Here is a 25,929-nt window from a genome sequence, read left to right as displayed (position 1 = left end):
AAAGATGTATATTTGAATAAAAAAAGACTGCCTCCTTATTTAAACATATATATATATATATATATATATATATATATATATATATATATATATATATATATATATATGTGTGTGTGTGTGTGTGTGTGTATGTATATATATATATATATATATATATATATATATTACCATAGAATAATTCGAGAATGAAAAATAATATGGTTAAGCTTAAACAATGGGAAACTAAAGGACTAGTTGTTAAAACTGGAAAAGAAAAAGACAAGATTCTAGTAAAAAAATATAATAAATTTATCTTAAAATATTGCAGCAGTAAGAACTGATATAATGTTATAAACTGAATTGAAAAAGAACATTCTTAATGCTGCAATATTATCTACGGAAATCTATGTCTTTATAGTTATAGTTCATTTTCAAAAAGGGAAATAACAACTTTTTGTAAACCGTAACGGGCTTCCATATCTTGAAAAAACTCTTACGTAAAACGACACTTGCAGATATAATTAATACTTATAATTTTCACACCCTGTTTTATTTATTATTTTATTTATTTTTGTATCGATTCTTTTTTGTACTTGCACATGGAAAGTTTACACATTCTAAAATTAAAATTTTAATTTATTTTTAAAGATTTAAAAGTATGCATATTTTAGCGTTTTTGTAAAAAAAAAAAATCTTCATCTGAATGATAATAATTATTAATAACATACTAAATGAATCTCACCCTTCAAAACGCAAAAGATAAAAAAATTAAACACATTCAAATTTCGGATTTCAATCTTCGCTATGTGAATTTTTTGTTTTTGTTTTTCAACACTCATTCACCCTCCTACCACAAAATGAGTGTGCGCTTAATGGATGGCTTAGACTTTAAGGGGTCGAACAAGGGATAAATGAGGAAGGGGTATGAAGGCCTCAACAATATATTTCTACAACGATTATGAAAATAAAAATACACTCATATAAAGTGCATTCTTTAGTTAGTAATCGGTGGAAATTTTATATTGATTTGATAATTACCTGATTTTTGGTAGATTTTTAAAGACAGACTCTGTTACGAAAATCAAAAACACTCCATAAATCACTATATATATGTGTGTGTGTGTGTGTGTGTGTGTGTGTGTGTGTGTGTGTGTGTGTGTGTGTGTGTGATTATAAATTGACTTGTCCGTACGTCCAATGTCTAAAAAAAAACATCATTATCGCAAACATTAATTTATGAGAAACGAATCACCTCCCTTTATAGCCGCTCTTTATCAGTTAAAACCCATTAAAAACCATTTCCTATCCAAAAATATTGAAATAAACAAAAACTAAACATTGCTGTCTGTTTACAGTTTCAAAATAGATAATATGCGCAAAGTGTACATTTTCAAAACGAAAGCGAGATTGAGAGAGAGAGAGAGAGAGAGAGAGAGAGAGAGAGTGTGTGTGTGTGTGTGTGTGTGTGTGTGTGTGTGTGCGTGTGTGTGTGTGTGTGATTATAAATTGACTTGTCCGTACGTCCAATGTCTAAAAAAAAAAATCATTATCGCAAACATTCATTTAAGAGAAACGAATCACCTCCCTTTATAGTCGCTCTTTATCAGTTAAAATCCATTAAAAACCATTTCCTATCCAAAAATATTGAAATAAACAAAAACTTAACATTGCTATCAGTTTACAGTTTCAAAATAGATAATACGTACGAAGTGTACATTTTCAAAACGAAAGAGAGAGGGAGGAAGGGAGAGAGATTGAGAGAGAGAGAGAAAGAGAGAGAGAGTGTGTGTGTGTGTGTGTGTGTGTGTGTGTGTGTGTGTGTGTGTGTGTGTGTGTGTGTGTGTGTGTGTGTGTGCGTTTGTGTTGATTTAGGCAGCATGTTTTTTATTTAAACACACGTTATAATATAGCACCTAGAATTTCTGTTTAATTTTTCTTTCTTTTTTTTTTTAAAGTTTATTCTACTTTTCGCATAATCATTCTTGCCTGTTAAATTGCTGTATAAAGAATCTGTTAGTGTTTTCTTATTCCGTTTTTTGCGAATATTTGAAGTCACGTTGAGAGGAGACTGTAAGATTCTTTTACATTCAAAAAGAGATGTGCGAGTCAATTGACATCTGTTCCTTTAGAATTTTTTTGAGATAAATTATTCAGAAAAACAAACAAACAAACAAACAAAACAATGTGTTGTGTGTCGAATGTTAATTGAAAAAAATCTAAATCTAAATTTTTTTAATCAATTCTTTTTAGCTTTGAAAGGTTAAAAAAAACGCTAAAAATTGTATTAAATTCGTCACTATTTTTTCTCAGTATTACATTATCATACACTTTTTACATCTATGCAAAGAATTTCTAATTTTTCTGAAGAGTATATGTACGAAAAGAGACATTAATGACATAATGATAAACGTTTGTTTCTGCAGAACGAAACGGATCTGTAAAAAATAAATGTACAGAAATTTTGATATGCTGGATGAGCTTATTCAATAAGCACGCTCGTCTTGCTCTCCTTCTTCATTTTTTTCCTTCCATCTTTTCACACACACACACACACACACTCCCTCTCTCTCTCTCTCTCTCTCTCTCTCTCTCTCTATATATATATATATATATATATATATATATATATATATATATATATATATATATATATACAGGGTGTTTCAAAAGTCTTGAGTACATTACAACAATATTAATGCTGTAATGTTCCCAAGACTTTTGAAACACCCTGTATATATTCGTCTTCAGCCTCTGTCCCATTGACGAAATGTTGCATCCCTCTGCCTGTTCTACAAGTACTTTAACGGTAAATGCTCTGACGAACTGCAAGCATTTGTGCCCCCTCAACGTAAATACCCCCAACACACCCGACAAGCAGCTAAATCCCACCCCTTCACAGTAGAGATCGCTAGATGCAAGAGAGCCAGTAGTTTCTTCTCCAGAACAGCTAGACTTTGGAATTCCCTTCCGGGTCCCTGCTTCTCCGACTGTACTGACATCCAGAAGTTCAAGTGCAACGTGAACTGACATCTTGCTGCCCAACTTCCTACACAGTACCCCTGATGCTTATGTCCTTGATAGTAGCCCCTACAACAAACTGGCAATGTGCCTTGTTTGGGGTGAAAATGTAATAATAATAATAATAATAATAATAATAATAATAATATATATATATATATATATATATATATATATATATATATATATATATATATATATATATATATGGATGCCCGGCGTTGCCCGGGTGTTTAGAGGTGTATGGTGTATGCTGAGCAAAAAAAAGGTCATTTTTTTTAACTTTGAACCCTATTATGACCCCTTAAAATTTATTGTTTTGGGCTCAAATCAAGTTATTAAGTTAGATCCATGTCCAAGGAACCTATATCTTAAATTTCAAGTGTTTAGACCCAAAATTGTTGGAGGAGTTTGGTAGAGTTCTCAAAGGTCAAAGGGTTGAACTTTGCCCCCTTAACAGCCAAATTTCTGGCCCAAAACCGATCACCTAGATGTTCCCCAATCTCAGTACCTTGTATATCAAATTTTGAGCCTGTGGACTGAAAATTGACAAAGTTATTGTGAAGGAAAATGTACACATACACACAGACACGTACACTTTTATAGATATACTAGCAGGGGTGCCCGGCGTTGCTCGGGTGTTTGGAGGTGTATGCTGTGCAAAAAAGCAAAAAAACAAAAAAAAATGGTTAATTTTTAAAACTTTGACCTCTATTATGACCCCTTAAAATTTATAGTTTCGGGCTCAAATCACTTTATTAAGTTAGATCCAGGTTCAAGGAACCTAAATCTAAAATTTCAAGTGTCTAGACCCAAAATTGTCGGAGGAGTTTGGTAGAGTTCTCAAAGGTCAAATCGTTGAAATTTGACCCCTTAACAGTAAAATTTCTGGCTGACACCCGTCACATCGATTTTCCCAAATCTCAGTACCCGGTATTTCAAATTTCGAGGCTATAGACTAAAAATTGAGAGAGTTATTGCGTAGGGAAATGTACACAGACATACAGACAGACACACAGACACACAGACAGACAGACAGACAGACAGACACGTTCACTTTTATAGATATATAGATATGTATAGGAAAACAATAAGAATGGAAAATTAAATAAAAGAAACTATATATTGGTGAATATAGAATGGTTCATTTATTAATAAGGCTGTACAAACATTTCTATCCCCCAACTCTCTCACTAATATATAGTTTGTCACTTCACTTTCCATTCTTATTGTCTTCTATATAAACTCAAATGAAATTTGTTGAGCTTTATATTATCCAGATAAGCCTCTTCTTATAGAATTGAATTTACTCTCTTCTCCTAACTCTCTAAAATTATCTAACGATCAACTGATATGGAAACCTGTGATTATAAGTTTTACAAAATATTACTGGCAGTAATATTCTATAAGTACTATGCCACCTAAATAAGAATTGCTCGATATTGTTGCGGACCAGGATATAATAATACCCTAACTCGCCACAAGAAAATAATGAAACGTCTTTTGTCCCACATAGTAGTAAATGGCGTGAGGTACGTGGTCGGTCCGTAGACCGACCAGCTCGAAAGCTGGTCCTAAAAGGGGAGAAGCCGCTTATTGCTCTTTCTTTTATACTTGTTTCCGGTGGTCTTTTGCGCATGTGTGGATTTCCATTGAAAGGAAGTGACGTCGTCCATCTGTGTGCGTACGTGTGCGCGTTTGTGAATATACACGTGAATGTGAGTGTATGTACGCGAACGTGAATATATGTACGTGTGTGGACGTGGGCGCGTATGTATGCGACCAGTAATATAGCTTGAAATGTGAACGTGTTTTTGTGTGAGACTAGGAAAGGCTCGCGCAATATACAAGATAGAGCAAATAAATCAAATTTTAGTCATTCAATGAATTTAAAAATTTATGAATGTTATGTAATAGGGGTCCTGGCGCTATATAACATGACGTGAAATGTTTAAATTTCAAATCAAAAGATTTTTTATTATTCTATGTAAGACAAAGAATACATTTGAAATATTATAACTCCTTATCCTATAGGATTTCGATGTCTATCATCTCTTCAGAAGAGAAAATATTAGCAAATAGTTATAATGGTTTACACCTTATTTGCTAAAGTCAGTGAGACATGGAAAATAACAATTAAAAGTTGTTTAAGTATTTAAATGTCATAGAGTAAGTGAGGCTAATGAAAAGGATATAAAAATTCACATCCAAATTGCATGGTAAAATCCGAAGAGGATGTCTTTGATAGCAGTGTGGTAAAATGATCCAAACTGTATTTTGAGTAATCCACATCACAATGTAATGGTCCGAAGTAGGCATTTTCCTGGAGCAATTTTCTTATGACTACTTCATTTAATCACATAAGTTAATATATGAAAGTATAAATTGATGCGTAAACAACAGTGTGCAATACGTAGTTAGAGCTAGGTAGTAATTAATAAAATATATATGGCAATTAAGCTGCACAGAATATCCCGCGTTTCATCCTTGCTAGGATTACTCAGGCTTATTTACTTTACGGGGGTAGCATGCTCTTGTTCCATCAGCCACAACTGGATAGAGGTCCTAAGTAATTCACAATTGTATTTCTCGGTCGCCCATACTGAGGATTGAACCTTCAACCTTCAGGAGAATATAACTTTTTACAAATGATTTTTCCAAGTACTTTAACCACTTGTTTTTTTTTTTTTTTTTATAGCAGTGTTGTAATATTGCAGAGTTACAATAGAATAATAAAAATACGTCATAAATTTTTTAATTCATTGAATGACTAAAATTATATATATATATATATATATATATATATATATATATATATATATATATATATATATATATCTGTTTCTCTCTCTGTCCCCCTCTCTCTAACATTCTCTGCCTCCTTTGTTCCTGCTTCCTTCCGACTATCACCCCTACTGTCGCTTTTATTTTCATTCTCAATCTTCGTCTTTTTGTTTTTTTCTCTTCCTTTTTTCTTTCTTTTCTTTTATTCTTATTTCTTTCTTTCTCTCTTTTTCCTCCTTTTTTATTCTCTCTTTTCGCTCTTTTTCTTTTCATCTCAATCACTTTTAGTCCTTTTTTATTTATTTCTATCCTCCTCGTATTTTCCCACAATTCCTTTCGGCTTCCTCTTTCTCCCCCTCATTCTTTTCTATTTCTTTAACATCCCCCTCCATCTCATCATACAACCTGTCGAGTGTTCATTTTGCCGCCGCAAAGACTCATCACAACCCCATTTCTCTGACTCCATTCCAATTCGCCATAGAAAATTGGCATGAATGCGTGGAATCAAATCTTTTATTAAGAATTTCTATTAGCTTTTGTCGCGAGACTTCGATAGGAGATTTTCGACTTTTCTATGACAACAGGCGCGTACTCTCTCTGCATCTATCTATCTATCTATCTATCTATCTATCTATCTATCTATCTATCTATATATATATATATATAGATATATACATAAATACACACACATACACACACACATATCTATATATCTATCTATCTATCTATATATATATATATATATGTTTCTGTAGAGATATATTCTCTGATACTATATACCAATCTTTTTTAAGAAGCTCAATGTAATTACAGAGCAATATATATATATATATATATATATATATATATATATATATATATAAGTTTAGTCATTCAATGAATTTAAAAATTGATGACGTGAAATGTTTGGCGTTTATATATATATATATATATATATATATATATATATATATATATATATATATATATATATACGTCATTTAATCACATGAATTAATATACGAAAGTATAATTTTATGCATAAAGTTTTAAGTATTTACTTCAAAGGTGCTCAATACATAGGTAGAGCCAGGTAGTAAATTATAAAAATATCTATGGCAAATAAGCTACACAGAATATTCTGCGTTTCATTCACGCTAGGAATCGTCAGGTTTATACCTAGCGTGGATGAAACGCGGAATATTATGTGTAGCTTAATTGCCATATATACTTTTATTATTTACTACTTTATATATATATATATATATATATATATATATATATATATATATATATATATATATATATATACTGGAGGGACCTGTGGAAATTCCACAGAGGGACTCATTCATATGTATTTTTTTGATGTTGGCATTCTGTAGATATGCAGTGTAAATGGAGACGCTTTGATATCGTAGTAGCTCTTTTGTTAAAGCTGCAAAAGTATTTATCTAAACTAGCACGAATGCTCAATAAAGCCCGGTCGTAAAGTACGCTTAAATATGATATTTTAATTCTTGCAGATTTCTTATATATTATTATAAAGTTAATGTTCTATCGATTTTTATATATGATAAAGTTGCAATATCAATATATATATATATATATATATATATATATATATATATATATATATATATATATATATATACACTCATGAACAAAAAAATGGGCCAGGAAAGAAATTTACAATTTATTGCACAAAAAGCTGCATTACACAAAATACAATTAAATAATAAAAGAAAATGAGTAAAAAAATATAAAGAGCAAGATATTTACTTTAATAAAAACTTAGTATGAAATGGAATTGCCCTTAGATCTTTTTAAAAGATCAATTCTTTTTATCATGCTCTCAACCAACTTGGAGAACTGTGAAGAGGAGATGTTATTCCATTCTCTTTGTACTGCTTCCCATAATTTTTCTTTGTTGGAAAAAGTTTTTCTAACTAATGCACGAGATATTATAGCCCAAATATTTTCCATTGGGTTTAAATCTGGGCTTTGGCCAGGCCAAAACATCACATCAATTGAATTATCAGTAAGACAATTCTTTGTGACTTTTGCTGTGTTTGCAGGGGCATTATCATGTTGAAAAATACTGTCATTGTTCATTTCTAACTTCTGGGTGCTTGGTAATAGACCTCTTTCTAATATTTGAATGTATTCTTTGGTATTGACGCATCACATCTGATATTTTCCCCAAGTCCTGCAGCAGAAAAGGTCCCCCATACCATTGTTCCTCCGTTTCCATGTTTTACTGTGGTTTTTATGCAATTCGGTGAACATCTTTCTCCGGATCTTCGGATGCAACCTTCAGGGGCATCACTGGCAAGGCAAAATCTTGATTCGTCCGATCAGAAAACATTTCTAAACCAATCTGCATCTTTCGTACCATAACATGATGCAAATGTCTTTCTGTCGCTGATGTTCTTCTTAGTTAACAAAGGTTTTTTTTGCACGTCTTTTTGATGAAAATCCCATTTCCTTCATCCTTCTGGATATTGTCACTCTAGAAAGAGAATTTCCTTTTGCTGTTTCGAATTGTTTGCTATGGTCAACATAAGTTTTTTTGCGATCCTTCAAAACGGTCATTTTAAGCCTGTGATCGTCCTTCATTGTGGATGCTCTGGGGCGACCAGAACCAACTTTCCTGCTCACTGTGCCTTCAATTTCGAACCTTTGCCCAATTCTCTTCACAGCTGAAAGAGATGTTGCCACCTTTTCTTCTTTCAAAATGTCGAAAATCTGCTTGTAAGTCAAATTTGCCTGTCGTAATCCTGCAATTCGGTTTTTAATTTTTTCGTCAAGATGTCGTCTTACTTTTCTTGGACTCATCTTTAATACTAATAATCTGAAAAATACTAAATAACAGCTAATTATTAGCAAACAAGCGATAAAAATTTTTAAAATTGTTTTCTTTCCAATTTCAATCATGGCCCATTTTTTTTGTTCCAATTTTAATCATGGCCCATTTTTTTTTGTTCACGAGTGTATATATATATATATATATATATATATATATATATATATATATATATATATATATATATACATATACATATATATATATATATATATATATCATAATTTAGGAATTTAAAATTTGTGATTTGAAAAAGCTAAATTTCAAATATAGAAATTTTATTGTATGCAAAACAAAGAATACAGCATAGTAAAATATATTTCCTTAACCCATGAGTTTTCGATGTTTATACATCTCCTCGTTTGACAAAAATATTAGCAAATATTATAAAAGGTTTTCACCTGATTTGCTAAATGTAATAAACATAGAAAATTGAATTAAATGTTTTTTAAGTTTTTAAATCATTTCAGCAACATAGAATAAGGGAAATTGGATATTGATGCTGCAACAAAAAAAAAAAAGAAAAAAAAAAGGATATTGAACTTCAAATCGAAAATGTATGCTAAATCTTGTGATGGAAGCTCTTGGTATTCGGCAGATAAAAATATCCAACGCGTATTGCAACAAATCCAAGGAAGCTGGTAACGATCCAATATAAACATATTTCCACAGTTTTTCCTTAGTTTGATTGGATATCCGGCAAATCTTTGATTATATCAATCCGGTAATTTTTTTTTTATATATCAGTATTCAAAATTCAGTTCAAGTTTTCAATCAATTTGTGAATAAAAATCAGAAGGTATCCGTAGACAGGCAAATAAAATTAAATGAAAATTAAATGAAAATGGAAATAATTAAATAAAAGAATTGTTTATCAAACCAAAGCAAAATAGTCTTTAAAATCAGACGCAGTTTTTTGTTATCAGAATTATATTTGTAAGTTAGCAACAGTGAAAATGTTATAGTATTGTTAAAAAATAAGGAAGTGATGGGAAGAAAGCAAAAGAAAGAAAAAGGAAAAATATTATGTATATATATATATATATATATATATATACATATATATATATATATATATATATATATATATATATATATATATATATATATATATATATGGCTTGGGTGCATTAGCTTGAATCGAAACCAAAATAAAAACTTATGAAAAACCTATATATATATATATATATATATATATATATATATATATATATATATATATATTGTATTGGTAGTAATTATTAAGTGTGTCTACGAAAAGAGTGCTCAATGTTTAGACAGAGCCAAAATAAGTTAATTATTAGAGATGTCTTTGGCCTGACGAAGCGATTGCCTTACCGGGTTTTCGCTGAAACATGAATGCCTATATGTAGCCATTTGGTTGTATACTAAATTAACTTATATATATATATATATATATATATATATATATATATATATATATATATATATATATATATACGTTTTATTTTTTAATACTGTTTTTCTGTTTAGTTACATTATTGTTTCAGCTACGCGACCGTTTTTTGGCCGTCTTGTAGCCTCCTTTACAGGTAATAAAAAATAAAACGCATATTTGCTCTACAACAGTATTGAGCACTTTCTTCAGGTTTTTATTAATTACCATTTCCACTAAATATATATATATATTTATACATACATATATATACACACACACACACACACACACACACACATATATATATATATATATATATATATATATATATATATATATATATATATATATATATATATAACTTGAGTTCCTTCAGCATAATCAAACCGAAACAAACACTTATGAAGAATTCTTGATAAAATTATTTATATAAAAAAAATAGATTGCCGAAGTGCCATCAGCTATAATCGGAACCGAAACCAAAACTTATGAAGAAATCTTGATAAAATTATTTATTACAAGAAATGGAAGTACATAACAATTAAACGATCCGGATTTAAACGTGACATAGAAAATATCACACACGCTATCGTATTAATATACAGATAATTTTAGCATGTACAAAATACCAAGTAAGATAATCAATTTCATAGAAAAGGCAATGAAAACATAGAGACTTGAACTGACAGCTGATGGACAACACATAACTGAAATTAAAATACAAAGAGGAAATTTCAAAGGTGATTTCCTGTCACCATTACTGTTTATTATAGCCATGATGTTTCTGAACAATACCCTAAGAAAATGTCAAATTGGATGCAAGTTCACTAACGCGAAAGAAAGAATGAACCACCTAATGTACATGGATGACTTTAAACTGTTTGCAAAAACAAACACAGAACTAGAGACTCTAATAAACAAAACCAGAATATTTAGCCAGGATATTCGAGGGCACTAGGTTAACATGATACCTACAAACACTTGGGGGTTGCTAGAAGTAGACACAGTATAAGAAACAGATATAAAAGAGAAAATTGGAAAGGAATACCTCAGAAGTACAAGAAAACTCTTCCAAACTAAACTATACAGTAAAAACCTAATTAAATGAATTGAGACGTGGCCAGTGTCACTAGTAATATAGTCTGGACCATTTATAAGCTGGACCAAAGAAGACCTGAGGAATCTCGACCAGAAGACCAGGAAACTCACGACATTGCACAAAGAATGATACACCAAAAGGATAATTACCACTGCAAGAGACACGGAAGAAACAAATATATATATATATATAAAGAAGAGACAATGAATAAGACGAAGAAAGAAAAATGAGGAAAGAAACAGCTACCCGGGCGATTCATAAGGATGACAAAAGATGAGACCAATGAAAACACTTGAAAATGGCTACAAAAAGGGAACCTAAACAGGGAAACAAATCCCTAATAACAGCTGGACAAGGTAACGTGATTAGAACCAACCACATAAGAGCAAGGATCGACAGGGCACAAGAAAACAGCAAAAACGCAGACTCTGCGGACAAAGATTCGAAACAATAAACCACATAATATATGAACGAAATAAAACTTGCCCAAAAAGAATATAAACTAGACACACTCAAGTGGTGAAGGCAATACATTGGCAATTATGCAAACAATTTCATCTTGAACATCCAAACAAATAGTACAAGCACAAACCGGCAGCAGTACTGCAAAATGAAAGTCACAAGATCTTATGTGACATGTATATAAAAACGGATAAACTCATCCAAGCAAGAAAACCAGATATCATAATAGTTAACGAAAAGGAAAATCCTGTCAGATTGTAGATTTTGCTGTTCCAGCAGACCACAGAGATGGAGAAGCGAAGCAACTACACGGAACTGACCGGAGACCTCAAAGGGATCTGGAAAATGAAGAAAGTTAAGATAACACCACTAATAGTAGGAGCACTAGGAACGATACTGAAAAACTTTAAAAACAGAATGAGAGCGATTGGAATCAGAAGGATGACTAATAAGATACAATGGATAACAGTAATAAAAACGGCTAAAATATTAAGGAAAACCCTGGAATGCGGAAACTAACACACATGAGCTACAGGCACAAATTGGACATACAGAAACTATTATGAATGCAAAACACAAAGGAAAATCAGATGAAATCATGAAAACTGAAATTGTAAGATACCGCCCCCCCCCCTTTTTTATGCGTGTCACCATAAACTGGAACCACACCAAATAAGTGAGGAGGGTTGAGGTAGATGGAGAGAAAGCACTAACCAGACCTCCACTGACTGAGTGCAAAGAGGACTGAAACCTTGGAGAGGCTTGTTGCCACCCAAATCCCAGTGAAGCTGAATGATCGCCGCCAATGAGAAATCAATGGTAAGCGGCTGTTGCAAGAATGCAAATTCTTTTGCAAAGATTATTGGAAGAAGTGGAGTGTACTGGAAATTGGAGGAGACTTGTTGTCACTTAGACTCTAGAAAACACCACGAGTTGTTCTCAAAGAGCAAGCTCTGATGATGGCCTGTGTGACTACTCCTAGTGCGTAAATAATAGACAATAATCATTAATGCAGAAGTGTCAGCTAATGTGAATGTGGAGGAAAAAGAAAAAGAGGTCGAAAAGCACCAACAAAAGGAATACAAGAGACGACATGACAACACTTGAAAAGATAAAAAGATCGTCGAAGTTTTTTTTCCAATATAAACAATATTTAACTATTCTAATAGAATTTAACAACAGACTAAATTTTTAACATTCTATTTCTTAATTTTCTACAGGGTTCGATTCTAGACTGATAATAAAACACAATTACCTTTCGTTCGTGAAGGATGACACCAGACAGCACTTACAAAACACAATGATGATTGCTTTATTCATCTAATCGGCCGGTCGAATGACGTCAGGAATTCACTTGTATCTACATTGTTAATCTTCTACCCTTCGCCTCTAAGGGAACTCTCCTCTGACTATGTCAACTCTTGGCTGATCAACTCTCTTTGACTGACTGGCTAAAATCCGAATCCATAATATGGAGAAATGTCCTTTGTCTATGACGTCAGAAGTGTGTTTTTTCAAACGTGACCAATTTCACGTGGCTTTGCATATGTTTGTCCAACACACTTTTGGCGAACAAAAGAATCCTCAATTCTAATCTAACCTATTTTTTAAACAATGTAATTTAATTTGCATTGTTCATTCTTTTACTGACATATTTAATATTCAGATTTCTAAAGAATTGACAATCAACTCTTTTTTTTTTCGATATGAACAATATTTAACTATTCTAATAGAATTTAACAGTAGACTAAATTTGTAACATTCCATTTCTTAACTTTGCCTACAGGGTTCGATTCTAGGCTTATCCTAATCCCATTTTCACTTATCTAATAATCTTCTTATTTACATGGGAAGGGGACAGCCCTTCCCTGTAACGGTTGTACCTATTGTGATGGGAGTTCTAGAGTGTGACAAAAAAATTTGAAAAATGGATTGAGAAAATTGGAATCCCTTGCAATGTTGGAGTATTTTAAAAGACTTGCAGAGAGTGCTGGAAAACGAAGATGCTGATAGCCTATGTTCATTTGTTATGATCCGCCTATCAGTATAAAACTTGCAAAACCAACACGAAATCTGAGTAATAATAATAATAATAATAATAATAATAATAATAATAATAATAATAATAACAACAACAACAATCATGAAAACAGCTGAAATATTCAGAAAAACTCTTGAATGTGGAAACTAACACACAGGAGCAACAAGTGCGAGCCAGACAAACTGCTGCAAAGGCAAAACATTAAACACTACATGGAACCAAGAAAACTGAAACCTGAAATCTATAAGTTCTCTAAACCAACCTTATCCCCATTGCCACATCACTGCCTCCCCCTCAAAAAAAAAAAAAAAAAAAAAGAGCGAGACCAAATAACCAAGTAGAGTCAAGGAGGAAGGAAAGACCGATGAACAGACCAGATCTCAGCCGAATAAGTGCAAAGAGAACTGGGATGTTGGGGAGGCTTAGTACCACTCCAATCCCAGCAAAGACCAATAGCTGCTGCCAACGAGAAATCAATGGCAAGCAGCTGTTGCGATAATGCAAATCTATTTGTAAATGTTATCGAAAGAGGTGGAAAGTACTGGAAACCTCGGGAGACTTGCTGTCACTCAACTTCCGGGGAACACCACAGGCTGTTTTCAGGGGAAGATCTCTGAAGACCTGTGTGAAAGCTCCTTGTGAGCCAATAATAATAATAATAATAATAATAATAATAATAATAATAATGATAATAATAATAATAATGATAATAATAATAATGATAATAATAACAATAATAATAATAATAATAATAATAATGATGATAATAATAATAATGATAATAATAATAATGATAATAATAATACTAATAATAATAATAATAATAATAATAATAATAATAATAATAATGATAATAATAATAATACTAATAATAATAATAACAATAATAATAATAATAATAATAATAATAATAATAATAATAATAATAATGATAATAATAATACTAATAATAATAATAACAATAATAATAATAATAATAATAATAATAATAATAATAATAATAATAATAAGAAGAAGAAGAAGAAGAAGAAGAAGAAGAAGAAGAAGAATTGACTTTGGTGTCGCCGTCCTCCCAATACCTTATCTATCGGAGGTCATCGATCCGACATGGAAAGCGACTGAGACAGGCAAACAGCTCCCATCACCCTCCTCCCTACACAAAAATCGATAACTCATTATGTATGCCTTGGGAGAAATCTTCATAGGACGAACACAACTGGTCGTTCTTATCATTTTCTCGTGGATTTTTTTTATCTTTGCCTCAGCAAAAGTGAAATGCATGCGTGCATATGATTAGACTCTGACACTCAAAAGTAGAACGTTTTATCTATCTATCTATCTATCTATCTATCTATCTATCTATCTATCTATCTATATATATGTATATATATATATATATATATATATATATATATATATATATATATTATTTTTAAAATATAGATTCAGCCACTCTGATGAGTCGTAGACGACGAATCAAGTGTCAGTGGATAATTATATTTTTAAAATAATATATATATGCCGCTCCTCATTTAGGGAGTACCAAATTGGTCAAAGGGAAAATTATTCCCAACTCACATTTAGGTAAAAATGCACTTTCGTATAAATAATTGAATTCGTTCAAAAAGTATCGCTAACAAAAACAAATAAAAACATCTATATATATATATATATATATATATATATATATATATATATATATATATATATATATACACTCGTGAGCAAAAAAAAAAAATAAATAAATGGACCAAGCAAATTTTATCCATTTTATTGCACTAAAAGCTATATTGAACAAAGAACAATTGAACAAGGAAACTTAAACGAAACTAATAACACAGAACAAGACATTTAACTTAATAAATGCTTAGGATGGAATCGCATTTCCTTTTGATTTCTTTAAAAGATCAATCTTTTTAGACATGCTCTCAACCAAAGTGGAACACTGTGAAGAGGAGATGCTATTCCATTCTCTTTGCGCAGCTTCCCACAGTTTGTCAGTGTTCGAAAAAGTTCTTCTGGCCAATGCACGAGATATTATGGACCAAATATTCTCAATTGGGGTTAAATCGAGGCTTTGGCCTGGCCAAAATATCACATTAATTGAATTATCAGAAAACCATTTTTTGTGACTTTAGCAGTGTGTGCAGGGGCATTATCATGTTGAAAAATAATGTTCTGGAATATTCCCAGCTTCTGCATACTTGGTAAAAGTCCTGTTTCTAATATTCGAATGTATTCCTTTGCATTGATTGACTTCTCACATCTAATAAGTTCCACAACTCCTGCTGCAGTAAAAGTTCCTCATACCATTATCCTTCCATTCCCGTGTTTAACTGTCGTTTTTATGCAACTTGGCGAAAATCTTTCTCCAGTTCTTCAAATACACAGTTCGGGAGCAGCGGGAGCATCACTAACAAGATAAAATCTTGATTCATCTGACCAGAAAACATTCCTGAACCAATCTGTAGTTTTCTTGCCATACATGAGAAAAATCTCTTTCTCTCATTAATGTTCTTAGATAAAAACGGTTTCTTTGCACATCTTTTAGAAGAAACTCCCATTTCTTTCATTCGTCTAGGTTGTATATCTAGAAAGAGAATTTCCAGCCCCTGTTTTGAATTCTTTGCTATGGTCAACATAAGTTTTCTTTCAATCCTTCAAAACAGTTAATTTAAGCCTGTGGTCGTCCTTCAAAGTGGATGCTCTAGGGCGACCAGATCCAGATTTCCTTTTTAACGAGCATTTGACTTCAAACCTTTGACCAATTTGCTTCACTGCAAAAAGAGATGTTTTCACTTTTTATTTTCTTAAAATATAAAAATCTGCTTGTAAGTCATTTTGGACTGCCTTAATCCTGCAATTCGTTTTTTTTTTCTTTTCAAGATGCGGGCCTACCATTTTTAGGATTAATTTTTTCACTTATTATTATATCCTATAATAATAATGATCTGCAAAATAGAAATTTTCAGTTAAAATTAACAAAAATTCATGGAAAAATATTGAAAAATCGATTTTTTCCTTCTTTCACTCTTGTCCCATTTATTTTTTTATTGCTCATTATTATTAACAAAACCAAGACTTCAAAAAAGGAATTGGTAACAACAAAAAGTGTATTTCATTGTAAGTTACAATTGTTTCAAGACCGGTTGGACAATTTCAAGCATTATGTCGTTTGAAAGTTTTCACATAACCAGCCTTTCTTCAGACTTTTTGAATAAAAAACACTTAACAATAGAACATTATTTAAAAAATTTCCCTTAAAGGAAATGAAGCATGCGAAAACATTTATCCTGGACGCATCCGTTGTCAAGAGCTTATTTAAATATTAATATATTACCTAATTTTTGTTTTGCATTAACGTTACGGTTAATTTTAGTTTCGTATTAGTGGCAAGTAATGTTTACAAATTATTGTTATTTTAGTACTTAGATTTAAAACCATTTTAGGTTTAATATTTAATTGAATATGAGAATAAAGAAAAGACTGCATTATATATATAAATCCTTATACATCATTTCGAGTAAAGGACTCTAATCTATTTATCATTATTTAATGTTTTAAAATTCATTATCATTCTAATTAAGTATGTTTTCATATCGTTACTAAAAACAATTACGAAGGGAGATAATCCAATTATGTTGTTAATTGCTAATAGCTAATTCTGTTGGAAAAGAGTCAATTTGATTTCCCATAACAGCTAAAGGGAGATAATTTAGGCCGTTTGATGTTTTCGGTCTAGTGATTACTAGAAAGCGTCTATGATTAAATAATTAATTTAATCAAACAGATCCAGAACGTGCTACGATAGCTTATTTAAAAAATTAAATATATAAATTATGTTTTTAATCTTAGAAACTGTTTTTTTACCCATGGGTTTAACCCACATCTGTTATTAATCCAATAACAATTAAGTTGCTCATGTCACAACATTCCGAGTAATGGATCCTATTCTATTTTTCATTATATAATATTTTATTATTCATTATCGTTCTAATCAAATGTGGTTCTTGATAGTTGTGAAAAAACTAACTACAAAGGGAGATAATCCATTACATTGTTAACTACTAGTTAAAAAATTATGTGGAAATAAAGGTCGTATTTAGTACTTATAACAGTTAAAGGGAGACAACTAAGGCCGTTTGATGTTTCAGGTCTAGTAAATCTTAAAAAGCGTCTATGATTTATTAATTAATTTAATTAAACAGATACAGAAAAGGCTACGATAGCTTATTTAACAAATTAAGAATCTAAAGTATATTTTTAATCTTAAAACCGATTATTTACCCATGGGTTTAACCTACATCTGCTATCCATCCATAATCTACCTGAGTTACTTATGGCTTCAGAACTAAAATTACGATTCGTGTATTGTATTCTTAGATACCTAAATAAAATAATATATATCCTCTAATTATTATTCTGACAGCAAAACCACCCAATAGCTACAAAAGTGTTTCACTCCGATGAGAAGGTGTCTACCCCTGCATTTATGGGTAAACACATTTAGAACAAGGAGTAAAGTAAGTAAATAAATAAACCAGCATGGATTCTACAAACTTAAGATGTCAGATGACAAAATCAATTAAATTAATTTCCAGTCCCCAAATTGCTAATTTAATTTTTTAATAATAATTGCTAGTTTATTGTTAAGTTGTTTTATTGATTTGAAGAGGGTATCACTTATTTCACTATCAATACTGCTACAACTGAATACAAAAAAATGCTCACCGTTATGGAAAAAATTCCATTCTTAGATGAGCTTTATACATTATTTATATTTCTTATCCGGTTTAGAATTATAGAAACTGTTAGATTCGGATCCTTAATTTAGATTATAATAATTCTAGCTATTTAACTCTACATTAAAATTTAATCCTAGCATCCGAGGATCCATATTGTTGTAAAAAATTATACCTCAGTTACATTTAAGGTGTGATAGAAATCTATTCCTGTGAAGACATCCCTGTATGGCATCAAGTCTTTTATTCAAAATTTCCTCTTTGGAATTCACAATGTACAAGGTTTCCAATAAACATAGATTGCACATTTTTGATTACCCAGGGATATACTTCCTCCCCCTATCCACTACTGACCATTTTAATTCAAAATCTTTATTATTTCTATTAAGTTTCCTAACCCAATCACCTAATGCAGTTGTATTCCTCTTTTTGTTTAAAATTTTTAATAATGATTCTTGTACCATAACCCGTTAATTCCGATTTCGGAACAACCTATTTGTTTAGGGACATCACGTCCCTACGAAGGATGAATCGCTTTTTCTACACATATTAGGCATTAAGAGAATATTATTATGAAGTGTGCAATACTGACGACCTAACCATATGGGCCACGGCGCAATCTATTGGCTATGCCTCGATTTTTTTAAATTCTGGGGAATCGGCTAATTTCAGTTAATGTTTGTATATGTGATATCTACCGCCTGCATACCGGCAGTAACTATCTTAGTTGTATATGACACGTTACTTGTCACATCGTAAAATGTAGAACTGGATAAAAATATAAGAATTTAAAAATCGAGGCATAGCCAACAGATTGCGCCATGGCCCATATGGTTAGGTCGTCAGTATTGCACACTTCATGAGTGTGATGACCTGGGTTCGCGCCTATGTCGGAGCACGTCACTGATGAGATGCAGTTCATCGAAACCCACTTTGGGTCTGGCGTTGTCCGTTGTCGATGCAATTGCTCGATTCTATCTAATTCTGGGTTCTAGCTTTATCGTAAAAAGGTGTATGTGAACGGGTATATATTTATATATATATATATATATATTCTCCATCTTATCATTTATTTCTTTAAGCATATTCTTGACAGCACCTGTTTCATAGCGCAGAATCAGTCATGTAATTATTAAGTCAATTTTTTAATTTATTCTGTCCTTATAAAAGAAAATGACGGCATGATTACTAAAAGAATTCAAAATTGAAACTTCTTGTATTATTACGATTATTCGGAATACTTTTGTTGTAACAGAGTGTCGCCAAATGCGTAAACAGCAGCAGCCGCATTTAAAGCACGTATGCAAATTAGCAAGCGTTGTCTTAAGGAGAACTGCTTCCCAACATCCTGGAAAACCTCTGTGTTAACCTCATCAGTATGCCCTTTATTTAAGAGTTCAGGTGATCGGTCATCTCCCTTTCAGAGTACAGGACCTATAAGTCTCCTGTGCGTCATGAGTAAGTTGCTGAAATCTGTGTTAAATAGAGAAGTAGTCAACCACCTCAGCAAAAATAACCTTCTAAGTGACATGCAATATTGTTTTCGTTCTTCTAAATCTACAGCAGATGTGCTAACGGTTATATCTCATAGGATTAGCGAATCTCTCGACAGAGGCTTCCTTTCTAGGGCTATTACTCTTGACATATCAAAGGCCTTTGATAGAGTATAGCATAAAGGTCTACTTCATAAGATATCCAGCTACTGTACAGCTGGAAATGCTTTCTCAAGTATTAAATCATTTCTCTCTGATAGGTTCATAAGAGTAGTGGTTGATGGGCAAAAATCAGAAGCTCACAGTATTAATGCTGGTGTCCCTCAGTGCTGCATCCAGGGCCCAACTCTCTTCTTGATCTACATTAATGATCTTCCAAATCACATCCTTAGATCATTCGTAGATATTTACACAGATTACACTACCATCTATGGCAACACATCAAAGGCCGTAAATGACCAAGTTCTCTCTGATTCTCTCTCCTCTGATCTTGAGCATGTGGTATAATGGGGAAAGAGGTGGCGGGTTAATTTAAATGCATCTAAAACCAAGCTTCTATCTTTAAATCATCAACGCTCTGATCCCCATTTGGCATCAATTGAGATGAATGGCTCTTGTCTTGGCAAGGCTCCATGTTTTGACAAGCTTCTGGGATTGACCTTTACTCCTGATCTGAAATGGAACACGTACATCAAATCCGTTGCCAAGGTTACTGGAAAAATGGTGAGATCCTTCTACCGCTCCAGGAGATATCTCACTACTGATGCAATTCTCTATCTATATAAAAGCCAAATACGCCCAAGGATGGAGTACTGTTGCTACATCTTGGCAGAAGCTGCTAGAAAGACCTATTCTGCTTTGACAGAGTTCAAAATGGACGACGTAGCCCAGTGGGAGATACCTTTTTACTCTTTCCTGCAACACAGAAAAAAACGTTGCGAGTCTGTCTTCTTTATCGTTATTTTCATGGCAAGTTCTCGTCTGACCTCCAATCTATGTTCCCCCCTCTCACCAAACTTTCATGAGAAACACTCGTCTAGCATAAACCACTATCATTAATTTCTCCCACTGTGCCTAAACCTAAACGTAGATTCCACGAACAAAGCTTCTTTCTTAGAACTGCACACCTGTGGAACTCTCTTCTGTTAGCTTGCTTTCCAGCTGACTGCAATTTGGTCGTCTTCAAGTCCAACGTAAACAAATTCTTGTGTAATCCAATTTACCAAATTCCCACTACTAACGATTACTACAATATTATCTCATTGACTACTTTACACCCATTAACTCTTATCCTCGAGTGGCCTCAGGGACTTGATAAGTGGTGACTCCTCTGTATAAAAAAAAGAACATCCCGCACTCGCTATCTGTATCTAAAACTATACAGAAATTCCATGGGCAGAGTTTCTTCCATAGAACTGTCCGTCTGTTAAATACAGTAAAATCACCATTAGGAGAGAAAAGGAAAGATAGCGAATTAAGCTATGATAAAAAAAAAAAAAAAAAAAAAAAAAAACTATTAGAAACGTATTTGTAAATACTGTTTCATTATTACAAGGCCTTGTTGATTCGAAAAGAAGTAAAAGTGTATTATTTTGATTATTCGAAATACTCTTCTTGTAATAAAGCGGTGTGTTTTTATTAGAAAAAAAACGCGAAAACAGCAGCAGTCGCATCAAAAATAACTTATGCAAAGTGGCAAGTGTGCACGCACTGACGTCACGGAAAGGAAAAACGAGAGAAAGGAAAATAAAAATAAATAGACCTTGTGGTTAGAAAAGCGGAGAGAAAAGAGGTGTTTGGCGCATGCTAAATCAAGCGGACACATACGGAAAAAGAAAAAGTAGACAGAAGATAGCAAAAGAGCAAAGAAAGCGACTGGGGGTGTTTTGACTCGTGTGTAGCGATAGAAAAGAAAATGCGCTGCGGGGTCGAAAAAAAAAAAAGAGAAACGGAAAGACAAGCAACGACATTTACACATATGTGAAAAAGGCCAGTGGATTGCGTTGTGGGAAATTATTGGAATAAATGCCTTTTGCATTTACCTAAAAAATTCCTCAGTTGTATTTTTTATGTCCTTCCTTGTTTGTTTCTTCTTGCGACGGTACTAGACAACGTGTGGGTCCGAGTGGTTTAAATGTAATGACATGGTTAAAGTGTAACGGTCACGTTATTTTCTCATCTTGTTAGGGTTTGAGATAGGGTTTGCTAATAAACACAGTACCAAGGAGATATTGTGTGAGTGTTGTTGGCGAGGATAACAGTCCGCAAATAACAAAATAAATATAATTTTTACTGTCCAAATATTATTAAAAATGGGTCGGTGTTCCATTGAGGCTTTTCTTAAATAAATAAATAGATAAATACAACAGGTATGAGTGTTAATTAGTGTCTAACCTGTAGGCTTCCTCCTCATTTCGTCCGTTGTCGGTGATGTCAGCGGCCAGTCGAACCTTAACACCGACGACCATATCTCGGTTCTCTTGGACACAAGACACGCACTGGTCGACGTCAACTTGATTCAAGGAGTCACATTCGCCACCTTTGCCTAGAAATAGAACATATAAATTAAAAATAAAAATAAAAATAAATAAATGAATACGTAAATAAATAAATGAATAAATTAATGAATAAATAAATAAATAAATGAATAAATAAATAAATATATGAATAAATGAATGAATAAATAAATAAATAAATAAATGAAAAATTAAATGAATAAATAAATAAATAAATGAATGGACAAATAAATAAATAAATAAACGAATATATGAGTAAATAAATAAATGAATAAATAAATACATTAATAAATTAATAAATAAATAAATCACCGAATAAATAAATGAATGAATAAATAAATAAATAAATAAATACATAAATAAATAAATAAATGAATAAATGAATAAATAAATGAATAAATGAATGAATAAATAAATAAATAAATAAATGAATAAATAAATAAATAAATGAATAAATAAATAAATGAATAAATAAATAAATAAATAAATTAATGAATAAATAAATAAATACATAAATAAATAAATGAATAAATAAATGAATAAATGAATAAATGAATAAATAAATAAATGAATAAATAAATAAATAAATAAATGAACGAAAAATTAAATGAATAAATAAATAATAAATAAATAAATGAATAAATACATAAATAAATAAAGAAATGAATAAATAAATCAGTCAATTAATAAATAAATAAATGAATAAATAAATAAATAAATGAATAAATAAACGAATAAAATAAATAAATAAATTCATAAATAAATTCATAAATAAATAAACAAATAAATGAATAAATAAATGAATAAATAAATGAACACATAAATAAATAATAAATAGAACGAATAAATAAATAAATAAATAAATAAACGAATAAATGAGTAAATAAATGAATAAATAAATAAATGAATGAATAAATAAATGAATGAATAAATAAATAAATAAATAAATAAATACATTAATAAATTAATAAATAAATAAATCATCGAATAAAATAAAAAATAAAGTGAAAAAATAGGTTAGTTGAGAATTCTTTGTTTGCAGAAATGTGTTTTGGACAAACATGTGCTTAGTCATGTGAGTTGGTCCTGTTTGGAACCATACATCTGCAGTCATAGCAGAAAGGGAATTTCTCAATATAGGAGCTAGTTTTAGTCAGATAAAGGTAGTCGAGCAGACAGGTTCGAGCAGTCAGCAAAGTCAGTCGGAAAGAGTGGACATGATCAGAGGAGGGTCCCTTTAGAAGCGAAGGGAGAACATTTAACCATGTAGAAACGAATTTGAATTCCTGGCGTCATCATCATTTCGACCGGTCAAATGAAATAAAGAACATCATCGATTTTTGTAACTGTTGTCTTCATGTTGTCATTCAACAATTGAAGGTAATGTGTTAATCATCTTAATATGAACTTTGTATAACCCACTTCCAAGTAATGTGTTCCCCTCCGCCATCATAAGTAATGATTGTCTCCCTCCTGTGTTAAAAGAACTGATCACTCTCTCTCCTCGCTAATATGTGTTATAAGAATCCATAATATGCTTCTCTCCCTCACATCATCGTCGTTAGTCCCATTATATGTCCCCGTCATCTCTTGATATATTGTTGCATATTAGGTGTTCTTGAGTGAGATAGAGACATATTAGGTGTTCATATTAGTGAGATAGAGACAGGGTACATTTTAATACAGAGCCGGGAACATGTAATACACATTGAGAGGGGGATAGATATAGGAGACATATAGATAGAAGATAGATTGAGATATTGACATTTATACAGTTCTGGGAGTGTTTCTATAAACATTATCTTTCTTTAACACATATCTTTTTGAGATGATGACTCACAGTATTTTATCATAATGAAGGAACATTCATTATTTCTCTATACTGAGAGTGTTGTGTCTGCACAAATAATTAACAAGAACACGAAAGTAAAGGTATACAATAATATATTAGGAAGAAAAGTTGTATACATATTTGAACCCACTTCCAAGTAATGTGTTCCCCTCCGCCATCATAGTAATGATTTTTCCCGCTGATGTAACAAGAACTGATCACCCTCTCTCCTTGCTAATATGTGTTATAAGAATCCATAGAACTAATACGTATAGATGTCTTCTCTCTCTCACCACCGTCGTTAGTCCCGTGATATATGAACCCTAATATAAAACCCCGCTATACAACAACCTTCTCAGCTATATTTAAAAATAAAAATGTCAATTTTCGTTCATTAAAATAAAAGTTATAATAAAATTACTGGTGTTCAAAAGTCCTCAGAATCAGTAAGGAACGTGAGAAAGGTTATATGTAATGTTAAATTGAATTTAAAAAATTCTTATGCTGCAATATTATATTTTTTTAGTAGAAAATCTTGCCGTTTTCTTTTTCAGTTTTAACAACTAGTCCTTTACTTTTTCATGTTTAAGCTGAACCATATTACCTTTCATGCTCGTGTTTTTCTAAATAAATAAATTAATGAATAAATAAATAAATACATAAATAAATAAATGAATAAATGAATAAATAAATGAATAAATGAATAAATAAATAAATAAATAAATGAAAAATTAAATGAATAAATAAATAAATAAATGAACAAATAAATAAATAAATAAACGAATAAATAAATATTTTATTGTTAATATAATTTTTAGTATTTCCACATTTTCCTTAAATTTTCTTCAGAATATTTTTTATTTCTTATTTATTCATAAATTGAATTTATTTTTAATTTTATTTCCGTTTCTTATTTTCTAATTGATAACAAGTGAATGACAGTTTTCCATATTTTGTAAAAAAAAAAAAAAAAAAAAAAAGATCGTCAAATGTATTGTTTTTTAACGGATTCAATCTTTTATTGAATTTCGTTTGAAAATAATGGTCAGCCGATCGTTTTTGATCTACTTTGAATGTTTAACTTCGTATCAACAATTTATTCATTGATTTGACTCACGTGATATCAACAAACACGCAGACGACAATCTTATGATTTTGAGCGTTTTTTTATGATTTAGGTGTTGATGAGAGAATTATTACGTCTATCTGCCACAATACTTACGTAAGCAATAAATTGGCCTTCGGGACAAGATCAAAGTGTAGTATCTGTTCCGACAGATACTGCACTTAAGATAATTTGTACCAGTCAATGGAGGGGAAACCCTCTATACTGGGACAATTATTATTTTTGGTAACCAGAGTGACCCCTTTTAGGGGAGCTGGTTTTTACCTCACATTAAAAACGGCCTTGTGCCTAATTTGCTCAGTGGGGGAGCAAATAAACACCATCTGTTCCGGCAGATGCTGCAAGCTATGACTAGCTATGACTAGCAAAGACCAGATGTGGGGGCAACCCCACATGCCTGACCATTAACCAGCTCCCATTTCCCCCCTCTCGGGAGCTGGTCCCCTTTTTCCCTTCCCCCTCCCTTCACTCCTCACATTAAAAATCGGCCTTGTGCCTAATTTGCTCGGTGGGGGAGCAAATAAATACCATCTGTTCCGGCAGATACTGCAAGCTATGACTAGCAAAGACCAGATGTGGGGGCAACCCCACATGTCT

The 25,929-nt window shown here is 31.7% G+C and overlaps 1 protein-coding gene across 1 annotated transcript in view; it reads right to left on the bottom strand.

Annotated features, from left to right (window-relative positions):
- Positions 1 to 25,929, bottom strand: part of LOC145261033 (deacetylase EF_0837-like) — a 480,643-nt gene that overhangs the window by 119,688 nt on the left and 335,026 nt on the right. Inside the window, exon 3 of the mRNA XM_080119178.1 lies at positions 22,254 to 22,404. Coding sequence (XP_079975304.1) covers positions 22,254 to 22,404 — 151 coding nt within the window. The remainder of the gene's footprint in view (positions 1 to 22,253; positions 22,405 to 25,929) is intronic.

The sequence above is a fragment of the Euprymna scolopes genome, chromosome 37, assembly GCF_053919585.1.
Source record: "Euprymna scolopes isolate OS-2025 chromosome 37, ASM5391958v1, whole genome shotgun sequence".
In the NCBI taxonomy this organism is placed as follows: domain Eukaryota; kingdom Metazoa; phylum Mollusca; class Cephalopoda; order Sepiida; family Sepiolidae; genus Euprymna; species Euprymna scolopes.
The sequence above is the reverse complement of the archived record's forward strand: the minus strand, read 5'-3'. Positions and strand labels throughout refer to the sequence as shown.